At 45.8% G+C, this 20,297-nt stretch overlaps 1 protein-coding gene across 3 annotated transcripts in view; it reads left to right on the top strand.

Annotated features, from left to right (window-relative positions):
* UNC5C (unc-5 netrin receptor C) overlaps positions 1-20,297 on the top strand; it is a 458,529-nt gene that overhangs the window by 419,921 nt on the left and 18,311 nt on the right. For all 3 annotated transcript variants that reach the window (XM_086961949.1, XM_086961951.1, XM_086961950.1), the window contains 2 exons: positions 2,481-2,714; positions 19,341-19,490. In XM_086961949.1, coding sequence (XP_086818075.1) covers positions 2,481-2,714; positions 19,341-19,490 — 384 coding nt within the window. The remainder of the gene's footprint in view (positions 1-2,480; positions 2,715-19,340; positions 19,491-20,297) is intronic.

Below are 20,297 nucleotides of genomic sequence, written 5' to 3'. Positions count from 1 at the left end.
TCACAATTTAACAGTTTAGACACTGCAAAGCCAAGCTTTATTTACCACTCAGATTATTGCCATCCAAACAATTTCCACTGTGAGCTTTTGTCACCTAAGTGTCGATGCTTCTACAAACCTACAGAAACCCAGCCATTTTTTGATGGGTTTTTTCAGGGAAAGGGCCGAGTAGCCTTCAATGCGATGATATTTCCGATCCTCGATGTGCGGAAGTGTGCCCGGTCAGCAGCCATTTTGTGAATGCCCATAGGCTTTGAGCTATTTGGTACTGTTGAAGGCAACCTCACTTTCAGATTTTTACAACCATCTTCAAAAATGTAGAAATAAGATTGCCAAGCGCCATTCTTGCTTCACAGTAGGGTAGGGAAAGGGACAGATGTGCTCCTTGAGAGGTGGGAGCCTGTGAGTTTATGATACTAGCAGTGGTAAGTTTAAGTTTCCAGATGTGGGGATCTGGATCTCTTCTTCAGGCCTTAATTCATGAGATCGTCTTGACTGCGAGATGGGACGTCCTTCTTATCTCACAGCCTTTCAGACATTACTCGCTGCCTCTTCAGAAAGGTAAGAGGAATGAAAAACAAGATCAATGGGGAGATCATCTAATTACAGAAGATTCTCATCTAGTGCCCTGAGTCTCCTGACCACACATAAATGCACTTCTCCCACAATCCTCGTCAAACAAATCTGGGAGGATACTGAGCATATATCTGCACTAGCAATGGAGAGAGGATATTGCCGCTTGTAGTGGAGGCACGAGCACTGCCAGATTGATAATGCAAACCAGCCCTGGCAATTAAGTCGGACCGGCCCCTGGGGGTGTGGGGGGTACTGGTGGGAATCACTGCTGCTGCTTTTGTTACAGGGAGCCGATACTTCAGTACTGCTGCAAAACCGACCCCCATTGGGGGGCACACTGGTGGGAATCATTGATGCTGCTTTTGTTACAGGGAGCCGATATTGCAGTACCGCTGCAAAACCGATCCCCAGTAACAAAAGCGACCCCCACCGCTCCAAAACATGCTCCCACCCATCCAGCCCACCGGGAAAGCGCCTGGTACCTGCTACCGCCAGTTTGATCCTGGAGGACCTATCATTCATGGTGGACCCCACAACTGGTCTGACGATAGCGAGAACTTTGCACTGCTTCCTGAAAATGTATGGTTAATTCTATTCACTATGTGACTCTGAGCAAGATGAAGGTATAGGTGACTGTTTCAATACATGGAAAAGACTAAAATATCTAGCTCTTAAAGGTGCATTGTAGTTATTGTAAGAATGCAATGCCACTTTTAAATATTGAGAGTCATGCAATATCACTCATAGTCTCTTCTTAGACTCTGGTGTCACAACACTATAACTAAGAAAACACAAGGAGCATGAGCAACTGGGGCTGACATCACCACTCTCTGGCATGACTTACTACTTTCCCATCTGAACTTCATAACATTCATGACACACTTTGTCCATAAGGCTTAGTCATCGGATCGAAACGTGTATTTACCACTGATAGGGTGCAGAAAACACCAGCTATTTTGCTGCATGTGATAGACATTGCAACCATTGACAAACTCTTTACACATTTTCAGATTAGGATATAGTTGAAACAATTTCAGTTTTCAGTAAACGGCTATATGACTTGACTACTGCGTACTTGTGAAGCCATCTTTTGCATTATCACCTACTAAGCTAACCAGGGCTGGACTGGCCGTAACGGGCAACTGGCATTTTCCCAGTGGGCAGCCAGAGTGGGGGCTGGTTTTGGGCCCCTAGTAAGAGGTTTATGTTACCGGGGGCCAGTTTGGCAGCATAGCTGCAATATCGGCCCCACTAACAAAATCGATTGAAACCGGCCCTGGCAAACAGGTCAGCCACAACTCCCCAAAACTCCACCTGGGGGCCGGCCGAGAAGTTTGCCAAGGCCGTTTTTGGTTCACAGTCCGGCCCTGAGTCCAGCGCTTCTATTCCAACCAAAACGTTTGATGCCTTAGGTTTAGCTGCTTTCCCACTTGGTCTGTTGTTCTTCCAAAAGAATCAACACCCTCATATGTTACTTCTTGTTTAGTATACATTTTTATTTTTGGAGTTGTATATAGCGCAAACTTGACCCGAAGGTATCAGGGCACTTTACTTGAGCATCAGTTGCGTTACAGACAGATACATTCATTTTTGTAAGGCACGTGGAGATTAAGTGATTTGCCCATAATCACCAGATGTAGAATTTTCCCTGCCGAGAGTTGGACCCAGTTCCCCATCTCCGAGGTCGCCCTCTCTAGCCATTAGGCTACGTCCTCTCCCCTGCCGCGTCTACCTTCAGCCGCAATGGCCTTTTGAAGGGGAAAGATCATATTATTTCCCTTTTCTTCATTCTCTTATAAGCTTACTGCCTTCTGCCTCACATTACCTGCTTGGAATCATCGGCATTTAAAATTTTTGAAAGTTTTAAAAACTTTTTGAAAATATGTTTCCCTTGTTGTTTACAGGATGTGGTTGTAGTCGGGGAGGAGAACTTCACAACACCATGCTACGTGCAGATGGACTCCGAAGCCTGCCATATCCTCTCAGAAACCCTCAGCACATATGCTCTAGTGGGGCAATTCACAACCAAGTCTGCAGCCAAGCGGCTGAAACTCGCCATCTTTGGGCCAGCGTCCTGCACGTCGCTGGAGTATAACATTCGCGTCTACTGCCTGGATGACACTCAGGATGCTCTTAAGGTAATGAAGTTGTTTGTTTGTCATTGGATACAACCCATGAGTTATACCTTAACATGTCTAGATTCATAAACCTCTTATTGAAATAAAAAGGGTGCAGCTTCGTCATGTTATAGTGTAGATTAAAACACCATTGCAGGAGCAGTTTGCATGGTTGGTGATTTGTTGTTTAATGATATATAAATGTGCCTTTTTATTGCTATTGAAAGAACAGTCTTGGTATATCAGCGGACACATGGGCGTGCACTTCATTGCCTACAGGAAGCTTTTTGTATGTACCATTTGCTTGGAGAAAACTGAAATGCCACCAATGTCTAGAGGACAACAGAGGGATCAGATAGTGGGGAAATTCAGATGTGGATCTCCTTCGCATTAAACGGTTTCTCCAAAAATTGAACAATTAAAGCTCCCTTCAAAGTCTAAAGTAAGTCCAGTGACTTTCTTGTGTGGTATTGTGCTCATAACCTTATTATATCAGCCTACTTCCCCATCACCCTGTCCTAGGATTGGATTCAGTTGAATGGTGTATTGCAACCCACATGCACAGGGCCTGAATTATCAGTACTGTCAAAACAGATACACCACCTTGGTTGCTCTACGGCACAGCCTCCTCACTCTGGGCCCTGTGTTCTTCTTCTCTCCTCCAGGCTCCAGCATGAGCCCCACCCACCTCCCCTAACCAATCTTCGCGCTGCTCTCATGCTGAAACGCAGCATGAGAGAAGCACCAGAATTGGAGGGAGCAGCCTCTCTCAACGCTCGCAAGGGCCCTGGAGGCCTTTCGAAAGGCTTTAAAGACCTGGCTTGACACTGTTTGTGTTTGTTAGAGTGGTATATCGGCACCTGTTCTTTGGGTAGCGCTGGTACGCCCTGTTGCTGGGGCAGCTATGCGCTGTATAAATCTATATATCAAATCAATCAATCTTGCTCTCACATCATCTGCCTAAAACAGCTAGAGTAGAGAGCTTTAAGGTGCACATCTGGCCTTAGACAGCTAACCAAAGTGATATGCCACTTTAAACCTAGGAGCCTAGCCCACACTTCTCCCTGCTGCTGCCACTCAGCAATAATAGCGCTGCCCTGTCCTGACACTCGGTTTAGGGTGCTGGTCAGTGAAAAATGTACTTGTAATAAATAAACTTTATTACCATTTAATTTTTAATTTTTGGGCTATCCTGTGGGCATTTTAGTTAGTAGGGGCCACGCTCCTCCATCCTCCTGGTGAGCATGCATTTCTTGGTGCTGGAAGAGTGATACTATTTGCACAAGGTCAGTCCTGGTGTCCTGTCGCACTGCCACCCTCGCCCCTCCCCCCTCTGTTAGATTTCAGGTTGCTGGGTCACCTGGGTATACAAGTGTAGAGTTCACAACAGGCAGACAACTGATAGCTGCATTTGCCAACTGTACCCGTTGCTGGTGCACGCGTCCTGCACCCAGCAAGAGGTACCGCAAGCTCTGTCCGCAGAAAAGCTGTTGATTTAAGAAGTTTGCGGGCAGATTCCAGTTTTATCTGGGCTGCACTCAGGAGCGCCATTGTCGACATCGAAGTTTATTATCGTCTTAGCTGAAGCGTTAGGACACAGCTCCAGCAGGCGCAGATGTCAGCTCTTAGCAGGCACAACGCTTCTCAGTCTGGGAGGCAGCTTTTATGCCGATCTGTGTTAGAAATGATGCTTTATTTGTGTAGTGCACAACAGGAGTGATAATGAATGGCTGCAATAACGTCCAATCCATTGCAAATGCCCTCTTAATCAACACTTATAGTTTTACATGTTATCTCACAAATCAGGAACTCTCCTCAGTGTAATTTCTTAGAGCCACCATCCAAAATCCATTAAATCTGCTCCCGACGCATGTTTAACTAAGGTGCCTTTACACCATTGTATTACATTTCTGGTGTCATGCTAGGCCAGTGGTGTAGCACAAGATGAAATCCCGTGCTGCGGAATGTGATGAGGGGACCCTGAGTCTCTCATATCTCAGAGATATTCATAGACCTTGGCCTCAATGGGGGGGTCCTATGGATTTGAGCGGGCCCTGAAGGGGCAGGGGCCCCACTGCGCCACAGGGGCTTGTGTTACGCCCCTGTGCTGCTCAGGCTCACACCTTGCCCTGTCAAGCTTGCATATTTCTAAAAAGTAAAACATTGATGCAGATCTCCTGCCCAATATCATGTGAGGCGTCTTCTTCCACAAGAATCCTCCAGATGTTGGGCATTGCCCACTCAGGGCCCAGTCCTGCATTCACAGTTGTCCTACATCGGCTCTTTACCTTGCGCAGAAGGAGAGAGCGTCAACCAATTTTTGTTCGGACAAGCTGCTGGACATGCCACGATTACCTTCCACAATCATCACTCTGTACACTAGCACGAACAGTGACTGACATGCAGAAACTGGCCTGTATGTGGGCAGAGTTGAAGCTGAACCAGCACCAATAAGGTATCACTTCTCCATCGCCTTCCCCCTCATTGTATTACAGAAGTTGTGATGAACTGGTCCACACCGTGACTGTGTGAGTTAGTGATGGAATGCATCACTGTCGAGTTGTAGACCCTCAACTGTGGCCAAGACTCCAAGAAACAGTATCTGCGGCTTTCATCGCTTTATTTAGATGAACTGTGAGCTGGCATGAGGGAGATGTAGTCCACCAATGCACCCATTCTTTGAGGTGCCCGCGTGATCTAAGCAGCCCCATGCAGTTCCTCCTACAAATATATTCTACAGAAATCTACATTTTTTGGCCACTGGACTGATCCTGACCAGGGGAGGGATACGGATGGATATACTCTAAGAGTCACATAGGAATGGTAGAGAGTACAAAGGTCTACCGCATATACTAGTGATTAGAGTTATCTCTATATACATAGGAATGGGATACAAATGGATATGCTCTAAGAGTCACATAGGAATGGTAGAGAGTACACAAGTCAAGTCAAGTCAAGTCAGAAAATGTATATAGCGCACTACATACCCAGAGGGTTTCAAGGCGCTTAGAAAGGAGAGGAGGATTACTTGTCAAATATCCACGTTTTCAGTTGCTTTCTGAATGCTAGGTGGTTCTGGGTAAGGCGAAGGTAAGCGGGGAGTGAGTTCCATGTTTTAGCAGCCAGGTATGAGAAGGATCTGCCTCCCATGGTGGTCTTGTTGATGCGAGGTACAGTGGCGAGGGCTTGGCTGGAAGAACGTAGTTGGCGGGAGGGGGTGTAGAAGGACAGTCGTGAGTTGAGGCATTCTGGTCCGATGTCGTAGAGTGATTTGTGTGCGTGGGTTAGCAGTCGGAAAGTGATCCTCTTATTGACGGGCAGCCAGTGGAGGTCTTTAAGGTGACCAGAGATGTGTTCATTGCGTGGGATGTCTAATATGATCCTGGCTGAGGCGTTTTGGATTCGTTGGAGTTTTTTCTGGAGTTTAGCGGTAGTGCCTGCGTAGAGGGTGTTTCCGTAGTCCAGTCGGCTTGTGACCAGAGCATGGGTGACTGTTTTCCTTGTTTCGGTGGGGATCCAGCGAAATGTTTTTCTGAGCATGCGAAGAATGTTGAAGCAGGAAGAGGATACGGCGCTGACTTGTCTGTTCATTGAGAGTGAAGAATCCAGGATGACGCCTAGGTTCCGTGCGTGGTCTGTCGGGATGGGTGCTTTTCCGAGGGCTTCCGGCCACCAGGAGTCGTCCCATGCAGAGGGGGATGTACCTAAGATGAGGACTTCAGTTTTGTCTGAGTTCAGTTTCAGACGACTTTGTTTCATCCATTCGGCAACTTCTTTCATTCCTTCGTGTAGGTTAGTTTTGGCGGTGCTGGGGTCATTGGTGAGAGAAAGGATTAGTTGAGTGTCATCAGCGTAAGAGATGATGTTGAGATTGTGTTGGCGGGCGATGGCCGCGAGGGGGCTCATGTATACGTTGAAGAGGGTGGGGCTGAGTGAGGATCCTTGTGGTACGCCACAGATGACTTCAGTGGCCTCGGACTTGAATGGTGGGAGGCGGACTCTCTGGGTTCTTCCGGTGAGGAACGAGGTGATCCATTCAAGTGCTTTTCCTTGGATTCCGATGTTATTGAGGCGTTGTAAAAGGGTGCTGTGGCAGACTGTGTCGAATGCTGCAGAGAGGTCGAGGAGGATGAGGGCGACTGTGTCTCCATTGTCCAGTAGAGTTCGAATGTCGTCTGTTGCTGCGATGAGGGCGGTCTCAGTGCTGTGTTTTGCTTGGAAGCCAGATTGTGAGGAGTCGAGGGATTTGTTGGCTTCGAGGAAGGCGGCGAGCTGGTTGTTGACAGCTTTCTCGATGACTTTGGCCGGAATGGAAGGAGCGAGATGGGGCGGTAATTTTTGAGTTCGGTGGGGTCTGCTGTGGGTTTTTTCAGGAGGGCGGTGAGTTCAGCGTGTTTCCAGTCTTCCGGGAAGGTGGCGGAGTTGAAGGAGCAGTTGATGACGTCTCGGAGGTGCGGTGCTATGACGGAGTCTGCTTTGTTGAAGATGTGGTGAGGACATGGGTCTGTGGGGGATCCTGAGTGGATGAAATTCATCAGGCGGATTGTGTCCTCAGTGGAGATTGGGTTCCAGTCGTTGAGGGTGTTCAAGGGGGGAGAATGTTCAGCAGATGGTAGGGTGGGTTGGTTTCCGGGTTGGTTGTCGAAGCTGTTGTGGATGTCTGCAATCTTGTTGTGGAAGAATGAGGCTAGGGAGTCGCAGAGGGCTTGAGAGGGGGTGATGTCGTTGGAGTTGGCCGAGGGATTGGAAAATTCCTTGACGATGTTGAAAAGTTCCTTGCTGTTGTGGGCGTTGTTGTCAAGTCGATCCTTGAATGCTGTTTTCTTGGCCTTTCGGATTAGTTGGTGGTGAGTGCGGGTGGCGTTTTTGAAGGCTTCCCTGGTGCTGGTGTTTGGGTCTTTTTTCCAGGCCTTTTCAAGGGAGCGGCAGAGTTCCTTGGACTTCTTAAGATCATCGTTGAACCATGAGGCCTTTTTGCTGCCAGGTTTGCTTTGGCTTTTTTCAGTGGTGCCAAGGTGTCGGCGGTGTTGGATAACCATAGGGTGAGGTTGGCGGCGGCTTCGTTTGCGTTAGAAGAGTGGGCTGGGGTGTTTAGAAGGAGCGATGCGGAGATCTGGTCGGTGGTGATTTTGTTCCAGTTTCTTTGCAGAGTTGGTTGGAGGTGGTTGGTGGGTTTTGGCTTGTTGTAGGTGAAGTGAACGCAGCTGTGGTCAGTCCAGAGGAGATCCGTAGTGTGGCTGAAGGAGACATGATTGCTAGAGGTGAAGATGGGGTCGAGTGTGTGACCTGCGATGTGGGTGGGGGAAGTGACTAGTTGTTTAAGTCCGAGGTTGGCGAGGTTGTCTAAGAGGGTGGCGGTGTTGCGGTCGTTGATATTTTCAAGGTGAAAGTTGAGGTCTCCCAGAAGGATGTAGTCTTTGGAGGGGAGCGCGTGTGGGGTGATGAAGTCCGTGATGTCTTCACTGAATTTTGCGCGGGGTCCTGGTGGTCTGTAGAGGAGGGTGCCTCTGAGTGTGGTCTTGGGGTCGATTTGGATCTGGAAGTGAAGGTGTTCGGAGTTAGCGAGGTTGGCGTCAGAGCTGGTTGAGATGCAGATTGATTTCTTATGGACGATAGCGATTCCTCCTCCTGTGTGGTCGGTGCGGTCCTTGCGTGTGATCTTATAGTCTTCAGGGATGGCAATGGTGATGTCTGGGGCGGAGGAAGCGTTCATCCATGTTTCCGTTAGGAAGGCGACGTCTGGAGAGATGGTGTCTAGTAGATTCCACTGGTCTATGGCGTGCCTGTGGACCGATCGAGTGCTGAGAAGGATGCACTGTAGGTGGTTGGGGTCGGGAATCTGTGTTGTGGTCGTAGCGGAGATGTTGTCGGTGCCGATGAATTTGCAGAAGTAGCAGGAGAAAGGTCCATGGGTGTGTCCAGGGGCGGCTTGGACGCAGTTGGGGGCGCGACCGGGGTTAAGGGCTAGAAGGGTGGCAGCATCGTAGGTAATGCGGGGGGCTGGGAGGGACGGGGGCCAGGAGGTCTGGCGCTGGGCGCGGTCCAGGCGCGGACGGGCGTAGACGGGCTTACCTTTGGCACACCTTCGGCGCGGGTTGGGCGCGGTCGCTGCGCGTGGACGCTGCGCGCAAAAGCTCCTGTCATAAGTGGATGGTGGAAGGGGAGGGGCGAGGCAGGCTCAGCTGGGAGGCGGGAGCGTGATTGGAGGGACGGGCTTGGACGTCACACTAAGCAAATGGCTGCAACAATAACAACTTTAAGCAGGGGGAGGTTGGGGCGAGCAGTGGAGCGCTATTACTGCAAAATGGAATTACAAATAATAATGCTGAGTGGAGGACGCTATGATGGGCAGCACAAAGCAGCGCTATGAGCAGAGCACGTGAAAAGTAGAAAGCGGCGCTACGATTTTAGCACAGTGCAAATCAATTACAAAGCAGCGCTAAGGTCAGATCACAATTAAATCCCAATGCGGCGCAGTGATAAAGTTTAGGATGAAAGCAGGCACAGAGCACAGAGCAAAGCAGCCTAGTGATTAGAGTTATCTCTATATACATAGGGAAGGGATACGGATGGATATACTCTAAGAGCCACACAGGAATGGTAGAGAGTACAAAGGTCTACTGCATATACTAGTGATTAGAGTTATCTCTATATACAGAAAAGCAAAGTTCCATTAAGTGGGGTCGGAGGGGGGATGCAGTCACAGCACCAAGGGAGGGACAGAGAAGGGCAGGAAAGTGAGACAAACAAGAGAGGGAAGCAGATAGTAACGAGTAAGACAGCTGGGAGTGTGTCAGAGGCAACAGGAGAGACAATAGAAAGGTTGCTAGGACAGAGGGGGAGGTCAGAGATCGCTAAAATCGCGGAGGAGAAAGGTAGAAGAAGAAGCAAGACATAAAAAGAAAGTGGCGAAGAGCACAAAGGTCCAAGTCCGAAAGTCCAGAAAGAGGGCTGCCGTAGCCAGCAAGTTCGGGGGGGGACAAAGGCAGTCCGCAGCAAAGTCATAGCCTCATCCTCCATGAGGAGCTGGGGCAGAGGAGTTCGAACCGGAGACCAGGGATCAGGGAAGAAAGACCAAAGGCGCCAAGGCAGCTGTTCACAGAACAGGAGGCAGCAAAGTCAAAAATAAAGTTTAAAGGGAAGGAGGAGGGGGCCTCTCACCAGAGCGATCAACAGAGTTTCATGTGGGAAGAAAGTTGCCCCGGGTGGAAGGCTGTGCATCTTCCTTGGAGCTTCGGGTAGCAGCGCCTCCTCTCCCTGGATGCTCCAGACGCAGACAGCGTCTCCGGGGTCAGAAGGGGGCGAGTTCCCTGGCCCGGGGCTGTACCACTTTGCTAGTCGCTTTTGGGAGGGTACCAACGCTGCAAAACCACATCCGCATACATTCCGCACAGCTCGTCGTAAGCAGGGCTTGACTCAGCAATGGCTCTGAAGTTTCATGTAGGACTTGGGGGCTCAGACAGTAGCCCCGTGGCACAGGGCGTTTGGAGCTACGTCTCACTGCATCTTTCTAAGAGGAGAGCTTGCACGCCCACCCAGGTGGCTCTATTGTGTTTGTAAATGCAGATGAGATTGAGTGCAGCAGTCAGATCGACATGTGAATTCTGAGTTAAGAGGTTTTGTGTGGTGGCGCTTCGGGCAGCATAGAAAAGGCTTTGTTTTTGTGGAGTGAACACAAGGACAGTTATCCTAGCAGAGCAATAACATTGCTGAGGAACTGTGGGTTTCTGCCTGTGACTTCATACATTGCTAGGAACACACTTTAGTTTAGATGGAGGTCATGCTTTGCTGATATACATAGGTTATGCTGTGATAGTAACTGTATATTGTGCTTTGTATTTAAACAATGATGGTTAGTTCAAAATCAGTTCCAAAAAATATTTAGCATGTATAAGGATGTAGCATAATAACCTTTTTTAACTAACCCATACAATAAGATAGTAACATGTTATAGAGTACCCGGTACCTTTGCACTTTCCAGTGCCAGGGATACTTAATGACTTAGAGCCTTATTCACAAAGATAAACGTACACTTTTTTGTACGTTTACGATTGTTTGTTATTCACAGAGGTATTTTATGAGTAGTAGGATAAACTCTTTATGTACAGAGACTCTGCAGTCATAAAGATGCTACTCGTAAAATAGCTTTGTGAACAGCAAACAATCGTAAACGTACACAAAAGTGAAGGTTTACCTTTGTGAGTCAGGCCCTATGTTTCTAATATAATTCAATCTCTGGATGGAAACATAAAAGTTAACTAGAACAGCTGTCCTAGGCAGCTGGTTAAAGAGTTGTCAGATTCGGATGCGCTTATTAAAAAAATTCACAATATTATAGCCGTGTTTGTGTGTTCAGGGAAATTCACCCTCTCTGCTAAAGTTATTTCTACTAAGGGCCTTACAGTAGGGTGACCAGAAATGTAAAGCAAAAAACCGGGAGATTTCACAAACATAGATGAAGGACTACAGTTTTAGTTAAAGCAAGCGCACAGAATAACAGCGCTCCTCAATAGAGAATTACAGAACAGGCAGTTAGAACATACATAAAATGTAATTTTTAAACCCAGAAGCTTGCCTGTTAATTAACTTGCTTTCTTGAAACAACTGCTAACTATCCTTGCTTTGTAAAACATAAAAAGGCACCTGCCGCCTTTTTCAGTCGACCCTCTCTAAACACCGGGGCAGGAGCTACATTTCCTGAAATCTGCAGACACAGCTGGTAAAAAAACAAGACCGTCAGGGCAAATCCGGTATGCCTGGTCACCCTACCTTACAGTTGCCACAACTACGAGAGCGGTCAATAGTACCTGTAATAAAATGGAGTATATTTGACCAAAGTGCAGTTCCGTAGACTGCCTTTTGGGGGTTTGTGATTCATAGCAGCAGATGGAAGACAGAATTTTGGGAAAACAGGGACGGCGAAAACTGTGGAGAAGCAGCCGGACAAATTGTTCCCATATAATCCTCAGACATAAGCTCAGCAGGTCTTTTGTAGCCAGCGGCTGCTCCTCAGCTAAGGCGGAGGTGCGTCGCCCCACTCCTCTGCGAGTAGTGATAAGAGGAAAACTGAAACTATAACTAGCATTATTATTGTTTTAGTTTTCTTTCCTGCTTGGGCTGGCCAGTGCAGGAGGCAGGCGGAGGAGTGTAAAGCAGCACACTCTAAAGTGGGCATGACTGTTTGGCCGGCCCAAGCGGGCAGGTCAAACTGTCATGTGCACTTTACATCTTCCCCACCAGGCTCCATTACACAGCCTGGTGAGAAAGATACAAAGCCTCCAAGCTCCTGTCTGAGCACTGATCCATGGCACTTAGGCCAATCACAATGCTGCTTAAAGCAGCATTGTGATTGGACAGGCAATTCTGGGAGGCTGGAATCTTCCTGTTGCTGCGCGGAGGAGACGCAGCAGAGGCGGCAGCACCCGGCGGCACCCAGGTAAGTCCATTTATTTGATTCACTCTTCCCCTTCCCCAGCACGTTCCTCCCCCACTCCACCACCCGCACTTACTAGCGGCTGCTACTGTCTGTAGCTAACTCATTCCACATCCGGAGGCAGACCGTAATGTGTAATTTGACGACTGACTTAATAATGGCTAATTTGACGACTGACTTAATAATGGCACTCTTTGTTGGAGATGGACTGTCTCAGTTAGTGATTCCACAGACTCCTCTAGAACATTCACTCACTGTATCTTGGAAGGTTCACATTGACAGTAATTGAGTGGGCCAAAGCAGTCTTGTAATCAACAGAGGTATATAGAAATTAACGAGAATTCACAGGCAAGAGAAAGCAAAGGGGCAAGAGCAGGGAAAATCATCTGAATGGAGTAGCAGAAGTATTTGGAAGGCAGCAGTTCTGCAGAAGAGCTTCCAGACTTAGGGAAAGGTGAAAACTGCTCGGCAGGGCAGGAATAGGCAATATCTGCGGACAGGTCTAATCACTGCTTGGTGTTTGATTGCTACGGTGGTTTTGGATGTATGATAATAAACTGAACATTGGGTATCCATATTTCCAAATGGGGATAATTCCTAACAAACTGATTATTAGGTTGCAAAAATCTAATTTAAGTGACTTTGAATTGAAATCCATTGCAAACCCAAGAGGACTCATGCAGATTCACCAACACTTACAGTTTCAAAGACAACCAGACAAGGGGAGCAAGAGAGCATTTACATATGGTCGACATTACATCGGGGCTGGTCGTTCAAACAATGCCCCTTAGACAAGAAGCGCTAACACCCGTTAAACAACTTTTTGCTTCTTGTCAGTAGGTTCAGTCAAGATGTACCCTGGTCTCATTCAATGATATTGCACAATTGACATCTTTGTCACTTTAATTACTTGTGTGTAACTTTAATCTTTATTATTCAGATTTACTCCACATAATTAATAAATTATCCCGCCTTCCAACTTTCTAACGTCATTTACAGGGATTTAACAATCTGTTAAAAGGGAAGCAGGAAGGGTGTATAGGTACACTGCTGTGTTTACAAACACAGATGCAGAATAAATACCTTGCAGCAGCAGGCACATTTAAATTCCCTGCTTGCCACACAACCCCTTTAAAATCAAGTTTGTTTCAAACACCGCTGGCAACAGTTGCAGAAAAAGATCCGGATGTCCAAGAGCGGCCTTCCTTCAAGCTGTGCTAATTAAACATGGCGGCGCTCATGCAGGCAGGTCCAAAGAGTCTCGCGGCTTGTGCGGTCCTGAACGTAACCCTGCGGTACGGCGTGCGGCTTTGACCCACCAGGGCAGCGCAATTAACTCACAGAATATCACAAGTCCCTCTGCGGACGACCCAGCGTGCTAATTTGGACATAATGAAGATCCATAGTAATCAGATAATTGCAATCGATTTTTGCATGCACGTCCTGATGAGGTAATTAGAGTGTACTACAAATAAGCTGGAGCTGATTGATTGAGAGACCCCTCACTTAAAAGGTTTCTAACAATGCGCCCTTTTGGCTAATGGCTCAGAAGCAAACACAGCTTTTGCTTTAGAATTTGTCAAGCGGTGGGTTCAGCAAGAGCACCAGCATCAGTTTCACCATGTGGTGCTAATGCAAAAGAGCGTTTATCTCAAATGAGATGTTTTCTTCTTTCCCACCTGGCTATTATGGCCATTTAATGTCTCTCTCACTCAGAGTGTCTTGATTGCAAAATGGCTGCTAAGATTGTTGTTCATAGAATGCCATGAGCCTCACTTCGGGCACGCACAGCTTTTTGCTTACTTATAGCCAGGGCCAATGGAATTATGCGATTGAGTGGCTGCTGCTTTTTTCACATAATTATTGCTTTGCCTCATTTGCCACATAATTCATCATCTGCTGCATAATCTACAGATTTTAACAAAAAAATGCTTCTAACTCAAGCAGATAAAAAGTTACTAAAAACACAGCATAATGTGTGCGCGTACAGTGGAATGCCCTTTCGGAAAGGTTAAATGGTCATCTTTCAGTTTCAGAATATGTGTTCGCGCGCAGTGAAAGGCCCTTCGGAAAGGTTAAATTGTCATCTTTCAGTTGCCTATTTCTGTATTTGGTTGTTAAACGGGTACTAACAAGAAGAAATCTTTGCCCAGACAGAATATCCGTGTGTAAAAATTGCAAAATAGTGAAGAATGCTATCAAAATACGTAATGCATCGTTGCGCATAATTTGCCTTTTCTTGCCGCATAATTTAGACAACCCTGCCATATAATTTGCCACTCGCCTGTCGCTAAATTATGGTTGCTTAATGCTGCATCGGAGCTGCTCTTCAGCTGTTGGCCCTCTTATTTGACCATCCCTGCTAGATTGCCAAACACTTTACAGTGGTTGTGTGATAAAAAAAAGCACTTGTTGAGAAATGAAACACTTGCTCCTCAGGCCACAATGCACAAATTATGGGTCAGTTTACAATGCTCAGCTGTCATGCTCCATCCTGACAAAGACATATTTTGATGTTTAGGAGGAGGCTTTAGGATGCATATATTGTGATGGGCCAGTACTGTCCGGTACGGAGTACCAGCACTTTTTTATTTTGAGAGCGAGAGTACCGGGATTTCTCAAGAGAAATGTAATACTTTTAGTTGGAGAGTACTGGCATTTCTCAGAAACAAGAAGGTACTCTGGTACAGAGTACCTGTGCCTCTGTTTTTCCATTTCAAGCACTGGTTATATTCAGAACGATAAGGGGGCAGATAGGGGTTCAATGAGAGGTAATTATGAAGGTTGCAAAGGAATGGTCTGCTTTGATTCTGCTAAAGTGCTGTTGATCAAATCGTTCTATAGGAGCTTAAATGTGAAGTGGTGAGTTTTGATAGAGCACCATTATTTGAAAATGTGATTTTGCATGGTCAATTCTTGCTCATTGCATATAAAAAATGACTAAACCTTACTCATGAAAAACATCAAGCCATCAGTTTCAATCGGAGAATCGCACCTGTATGGCTCGTGATATCTGGTAAAGGCAGCAGCATAAAGACAGAGGTGCATACTGCTTCTTTTTAATTCTGCATTGAATTTCTTGTGCTCTCAAATCCTAAATAAGCCCATTAAAATGAGTGTTTTTCCAGTCGGATGCACAGCAAGGTTTTTGTACTTGACATACATCAGATTTCAGACTTGAAATGAGCTTATTCTGAGTAGGTCGATGGGCAGCAGTGAGCAGCGGCACATATTTAATTGGTGCTGTGGGCTGATATGTTCAGTCTTTGGTTCCCTGGGAATGTGTGGCACTGTTCCATAAATCTATGTGATACTTTTGGAACGAGAATCTTATTTTAGAGGCTTGTGCCTCAGATAACTTCATCATCTCGTGGTTGGGCTTGACGAGTTATCTTGTTCTTCTTCCACTTGTGGGCACTGATTTATGGCATGCCGCATTTGTGCACTTTGATGTTGACACAAAGATCACATGCTCCCACACCTTGGCGCCACTTCCAGACAATCTTTTCGGACACATAATTCCAAACTGCATAGTCAGGAATCCAACATTCAAGAACCAAAAAGCTTCTGCCGAAGAAAGTATAGGATACTGTGTTTCAGCTTTTAAAGAGAATGAATCCAAGATGTTAACCCGTTTACCGCAGCAGCAATTCCGTCGTGGTGCAGGCATTCTATTGCGCAGGCGGGCCGTGTCGGCCAACGGACGTGCGCAGCACTACCGAGGTAGTGCTCGTGACAGCCGTTGTCCGACGGGCGCATTTAATGGGTTAATATATAGACTATTTTGAAATTTTCATTTTCTGCTAGTCAAAACACGGCCAGAGTCCTTCTTAACCTCCCTAAGTGGGTCGCCGTTAGGAAACACCTGCACAGCCTCCACTGGTTGCCTGTGAAAGAGAGGGTGACATTTAAGTCCTTGGTCATTTCTCAGGCTGCTCTCTACTGGCATGGCCCCGTTTATCTAAGAACAAGATTAGGTTCTAGTCCCCCGCCAAGCATCTGCGCTCTTCAACAAAGCTTATGACATGCACTCCTAGGTTCCATCAACAAAGGATAGGTGGCAGCTCACTTTGACGTACGGCTGCCGTAGCCTGAAACGAACTCCCCTTGGAGTTACGTGCTCTTCAAGATCCTAAAATCTTTAGGAAGAGACTGAAGACCTTCCTCTTTAACTAGCTTGTTTCTCTGTTCACCACCTTTCTGGGCACGCGCCAGGACACTCCTTGGAGTAGCTGTGCGCGATACATGCTGTTAACATAATATTAATTGCCATAAATTATAATAAACTTTTCACATGTATGAAGAAGTATGCTGTTGCCAGACTCTAAATAAGGACCTATGGGCAGGCGCAGCAGTGTAGGTAAAAGTGGTGGGGCAGGGTGCGGGGAATTCGACAGACGGCGATGAGTCAACATTAATTATTTATTGAATTTTCCCTCTGTGGCATCTGTCGAATCCCCCCTCCCACCTTGCCCCACCACTCTTACCTTCACAGGCCGCTCCTGCCTATGGGCCATATTTATGTAGTGGCTGCATCGCTTTTGCACCTCACAACATAGTGCATGCGCAACGCAACTCCAAAATGTGATTTATCAAGCCACGCATGGCCACTTTGCGTGGACCCGAGTGGCTTAATAAAGCCAGAGCAACGTAACATAATGCAAATTGCTGTATTGTGTTACTCTACCCCAGGGAGAAGTTCCATGGGTGTTCACACTACACCCATGGATTTTGATGCATTCACAGATTTAACAATACAGGTAGACCTGGGAATGCACAACGGTGCTATGTCAACCTAGGGGAGGCTGCATTCTGCAACACACATAGAAAGAGAAAAATGCCTCTGGATATTGTTTTTGGGCAGGAAGGTGCCCCTTCCCGCACAAAAAAACAATCCTGCATGCAATGCAAGCACCCTTGCACCATGGTGCAAGAGGGCCTGTGTTGTTGCTATGCAACCCATTGTGCATCAGTCCTGGGAAAGGAATAATGTGATAAATGCGGCTCATTCCTGCCTTTTCCCTGTAACGCAGCTCAATAAGGTGACTTTCTACACTGCGTTTCTTTTTGATAATTATGCCACTAGGTCTTTTGTAGGGGTGGGGGGAATTTGCGTAATTGCGTTACGCAAATCTCCACGAAACGGGAACAAATCTCAGCGAACACGCAGAAATTCCGTGAACACGCGGAATTGCTTGTTTGCAATGCTTTTTTTCTAGTTGGCAATCGCTGTTTGCGTGCTCGGGGGGAAATATCTCGCAAACACGCATTTTGAGAACGCGAACAAGCAAAAAATTTCACGAAGTCGCGTAACGCAGAGTTTTGGGCTATTTTGCGTTCTCTGCGGAACGCGAAATTACCCAAATTCCACAAGCGGAATGGAATTTACCGCCCAGGCCGAGTCTTTTGCCCTTTATGTAATCAGCAATACACCTACCTAGTTTTTCACCTTACAATAATGTAAGGTGGAAGGTTTGTGAGCATTTCCTGTCTATTATTTCAAAATATGGAAAGAAAAGTGCTATACTGCACACCAAATAACATTGACCCAAACATATATCTGACCCCGAAGCAAAATATTTACCTGTGGAAGACGGAAGAAAATACTTTTAATATTACCAAGATGAGGAGGATGCATTGTAGCGTCCATTGTTCAAATTACATGGATGCACATTCTAGAAAATACATTGATGCCACACCAAAGCACATCAGAGCCATATTTATTGCAAAAGATGCTCTCTCAAAAAAAGAATGAAACTACATGACAATAAATGTTTTGTGGCCAAAAAAGACGACTTTGACCTGAGGGCATAGAATAAAATAGCAGTCAAAGACACAAAAAAATCGAGATAGCTTTTAAATATATTTACATATAAGCCCAAAGAAAACAAAGGTGGAAAAGTGGATAGATATTTAAATGTGAGCCCAAAACTCTAGTTGTATTTTGCAATACTGTGCAGAGAATATCGAGTTACCAGAAAAGCAGAAGCAAAATAATGAGAACCAAAATATTGAGAGGGTTAGCATGTCTAGGGACGTATAGGTTTACTATTCTTAACTCACAACTGAGGACCATACCTGTGGAGTTAAGTATAGTAGTCCTAGATTTACCACCTTAATAATTTGGTCTTTATTATTTTGCTATAGAATTTCTGTAACTTGATATTTGCTTGTCAAATAAGTACGTTTGTTGATTTGTTCTTTAAATGGGTTTTTTTACGGTTCTCTATTTAGACGTTACTCTCCATGTAAAAAGTTTATAGTTTGTTTTGAACTTGAATAAACTCTTTTATAAATTGAATTGAATAGGGGAAATGGTATCTGCAAATGGCAATATAGTGTGGGACATTGTGAGCAGTGGTTCAGCATCCCAGTGACTCAGCATCCCAGTGACTCATTTGTGATACACCCATCGTTGATTCCCACAATTTAAAGTATAAGAAAAACAAGATATTTTGAGTATTTATGACAGATACAGGCAGCAAATTTACTGACACAGATAAACAACGTTTTTCACATGATCATCATATGAGTTATGCCTTTGACAATGCTTTCCAAACATCAGGGAGATACAGTCCATAGTGTAATAGAAATCATGCATCTTAAAAGAACCCATCTTTAAAAATAGGTTGATATAACATCTTTTTCACAATGTAAACTTTATCCGATTCCGAACCTTTAGATTTTCCTTTTCTTGTATGCTCCTTAAATGTTTTTACTGGTATCATTCGTAATATGTAACTGATGTAAGTTTGCAACTATGTGGAACCTTATGTAAAGCGCCCTGATACCTTCGGGTCTAGCCAGTGCTATATAAATGATACGAATGTAAATAATCTGTGGTCTGTACCCATGAAAGACTACCACTATTACAGGTGAGTACCTTATCCTGGCCTGTCATGGGTTAGCACCCTTCCTCAGTGCCAGTTATGTAGTCATTAGTGTGAATCTGAGGAAAGCCGATCTCAGGATAATATCCTATCATTTTGTTCTGGGATGGATCCTGAAAGTATTTTCATTTATGAATGAGGGGAAGATAATGACATATAAGATTGTGAGTAGCTGTCCCCCGTTTTATGGCTAATGTGTGTATATTTGAGAGTGTCTGAACTATATTAAATACCTTTGATCCCTCGCAGCCCTCTTGAGAAGTTTACATCGTCAATGATCTGTGTCTTTGAAGGTATTAATGATTTTTTGTGACTCCTTTTCAGGAGGTATTGCAGTCTGAGAGGCAGATAGGAGGACAGCTATTGGATGAACCAAAGACCCTGCATTTCAAAGGCAGTACCCATAACCTGCGCCTGTCCATTCACGACATCACACACTCCCTCTGGAAGAGCAAGCTGGTGGCAAAATATCAGGTTTGTCTAACCTTTCTAACTATAATGACAACATAGGGGAAATTAATGGGGTCGTTTTAGAGTTTGGTGGAGAGGGTACTCCACCCTAATAGCAATGCAGTACCCACCAAACTCACGATCAGCAAACCCAATCCAGAGGTGGGTGGACCAACAGTATGTCAACAATAAAGCCTACTCTGGTCCCGTTACCCACATACTCCAGGCCGGTGGAAGTTAGCCAACTGACCGTTTACTCAATTTAGAGTGGAAGTCAGTAAGGTTTTTCCTTCCCCTTCGTCACCTCCAGGTAAAGCCTAGAGGGGAGGGTCAGAAAAAAACAAAAAAATGACTCCAATTCCATGGGAGAAACCTCCTAAAAATTAGGGATTATTCGTTTTAATTTTTTCAAAAACAAACACCCACTTTGGGTGAAAATAGAAGTAAAACCGTTTAAAAGATCCACAGAAGGCCATCAAATTGGACGCAGCTGTCCATCAAACTTTTACAACACTGACTAGAACCACTATGATGGTGGCTCCTGCCGATGTTAAGAGCTGTCCTCATGGCCAGCAGATATCTCTAAAACTTGGGAACTCAGGGGCATATTATCAAGAACTGGTGTTAAAATTATCGCAGTTTTATCGGCAGGAAACTGACGATAAAATGGCGATAATGGACTTGATAATACGCTCTTGTTAATTCCCATAGAAGCCTGTGTTCTGGTGTTAACAGGGGTTCTATGGAAATTAACAAGGGCGTATTATCAAGCCCATTATCGCCGTTTTATCTGCAGTTTCCTGCCGATGAAACAGTGATAATTTTAACACC

Source organism: Lissotriton vulgaris, chromosome 3_1, assembly GCF_964263255.1.
Source record: "Lissotriton vulgaris chromosome 3_1, aLisVul1.2, whole genome shotgun sequence".
Lineage (NCBI taxonomy): Eukaryota > Metazoa > Chordata > Amphibia > Caudata > Salamandridae > Lissotriton > Lissotriton vulgaris.
The sequence above is the reverse complement of the archived record's forward strand: the minus strand, read 5'-3'. Positions and strand labels throughout refer to the sequence as shown.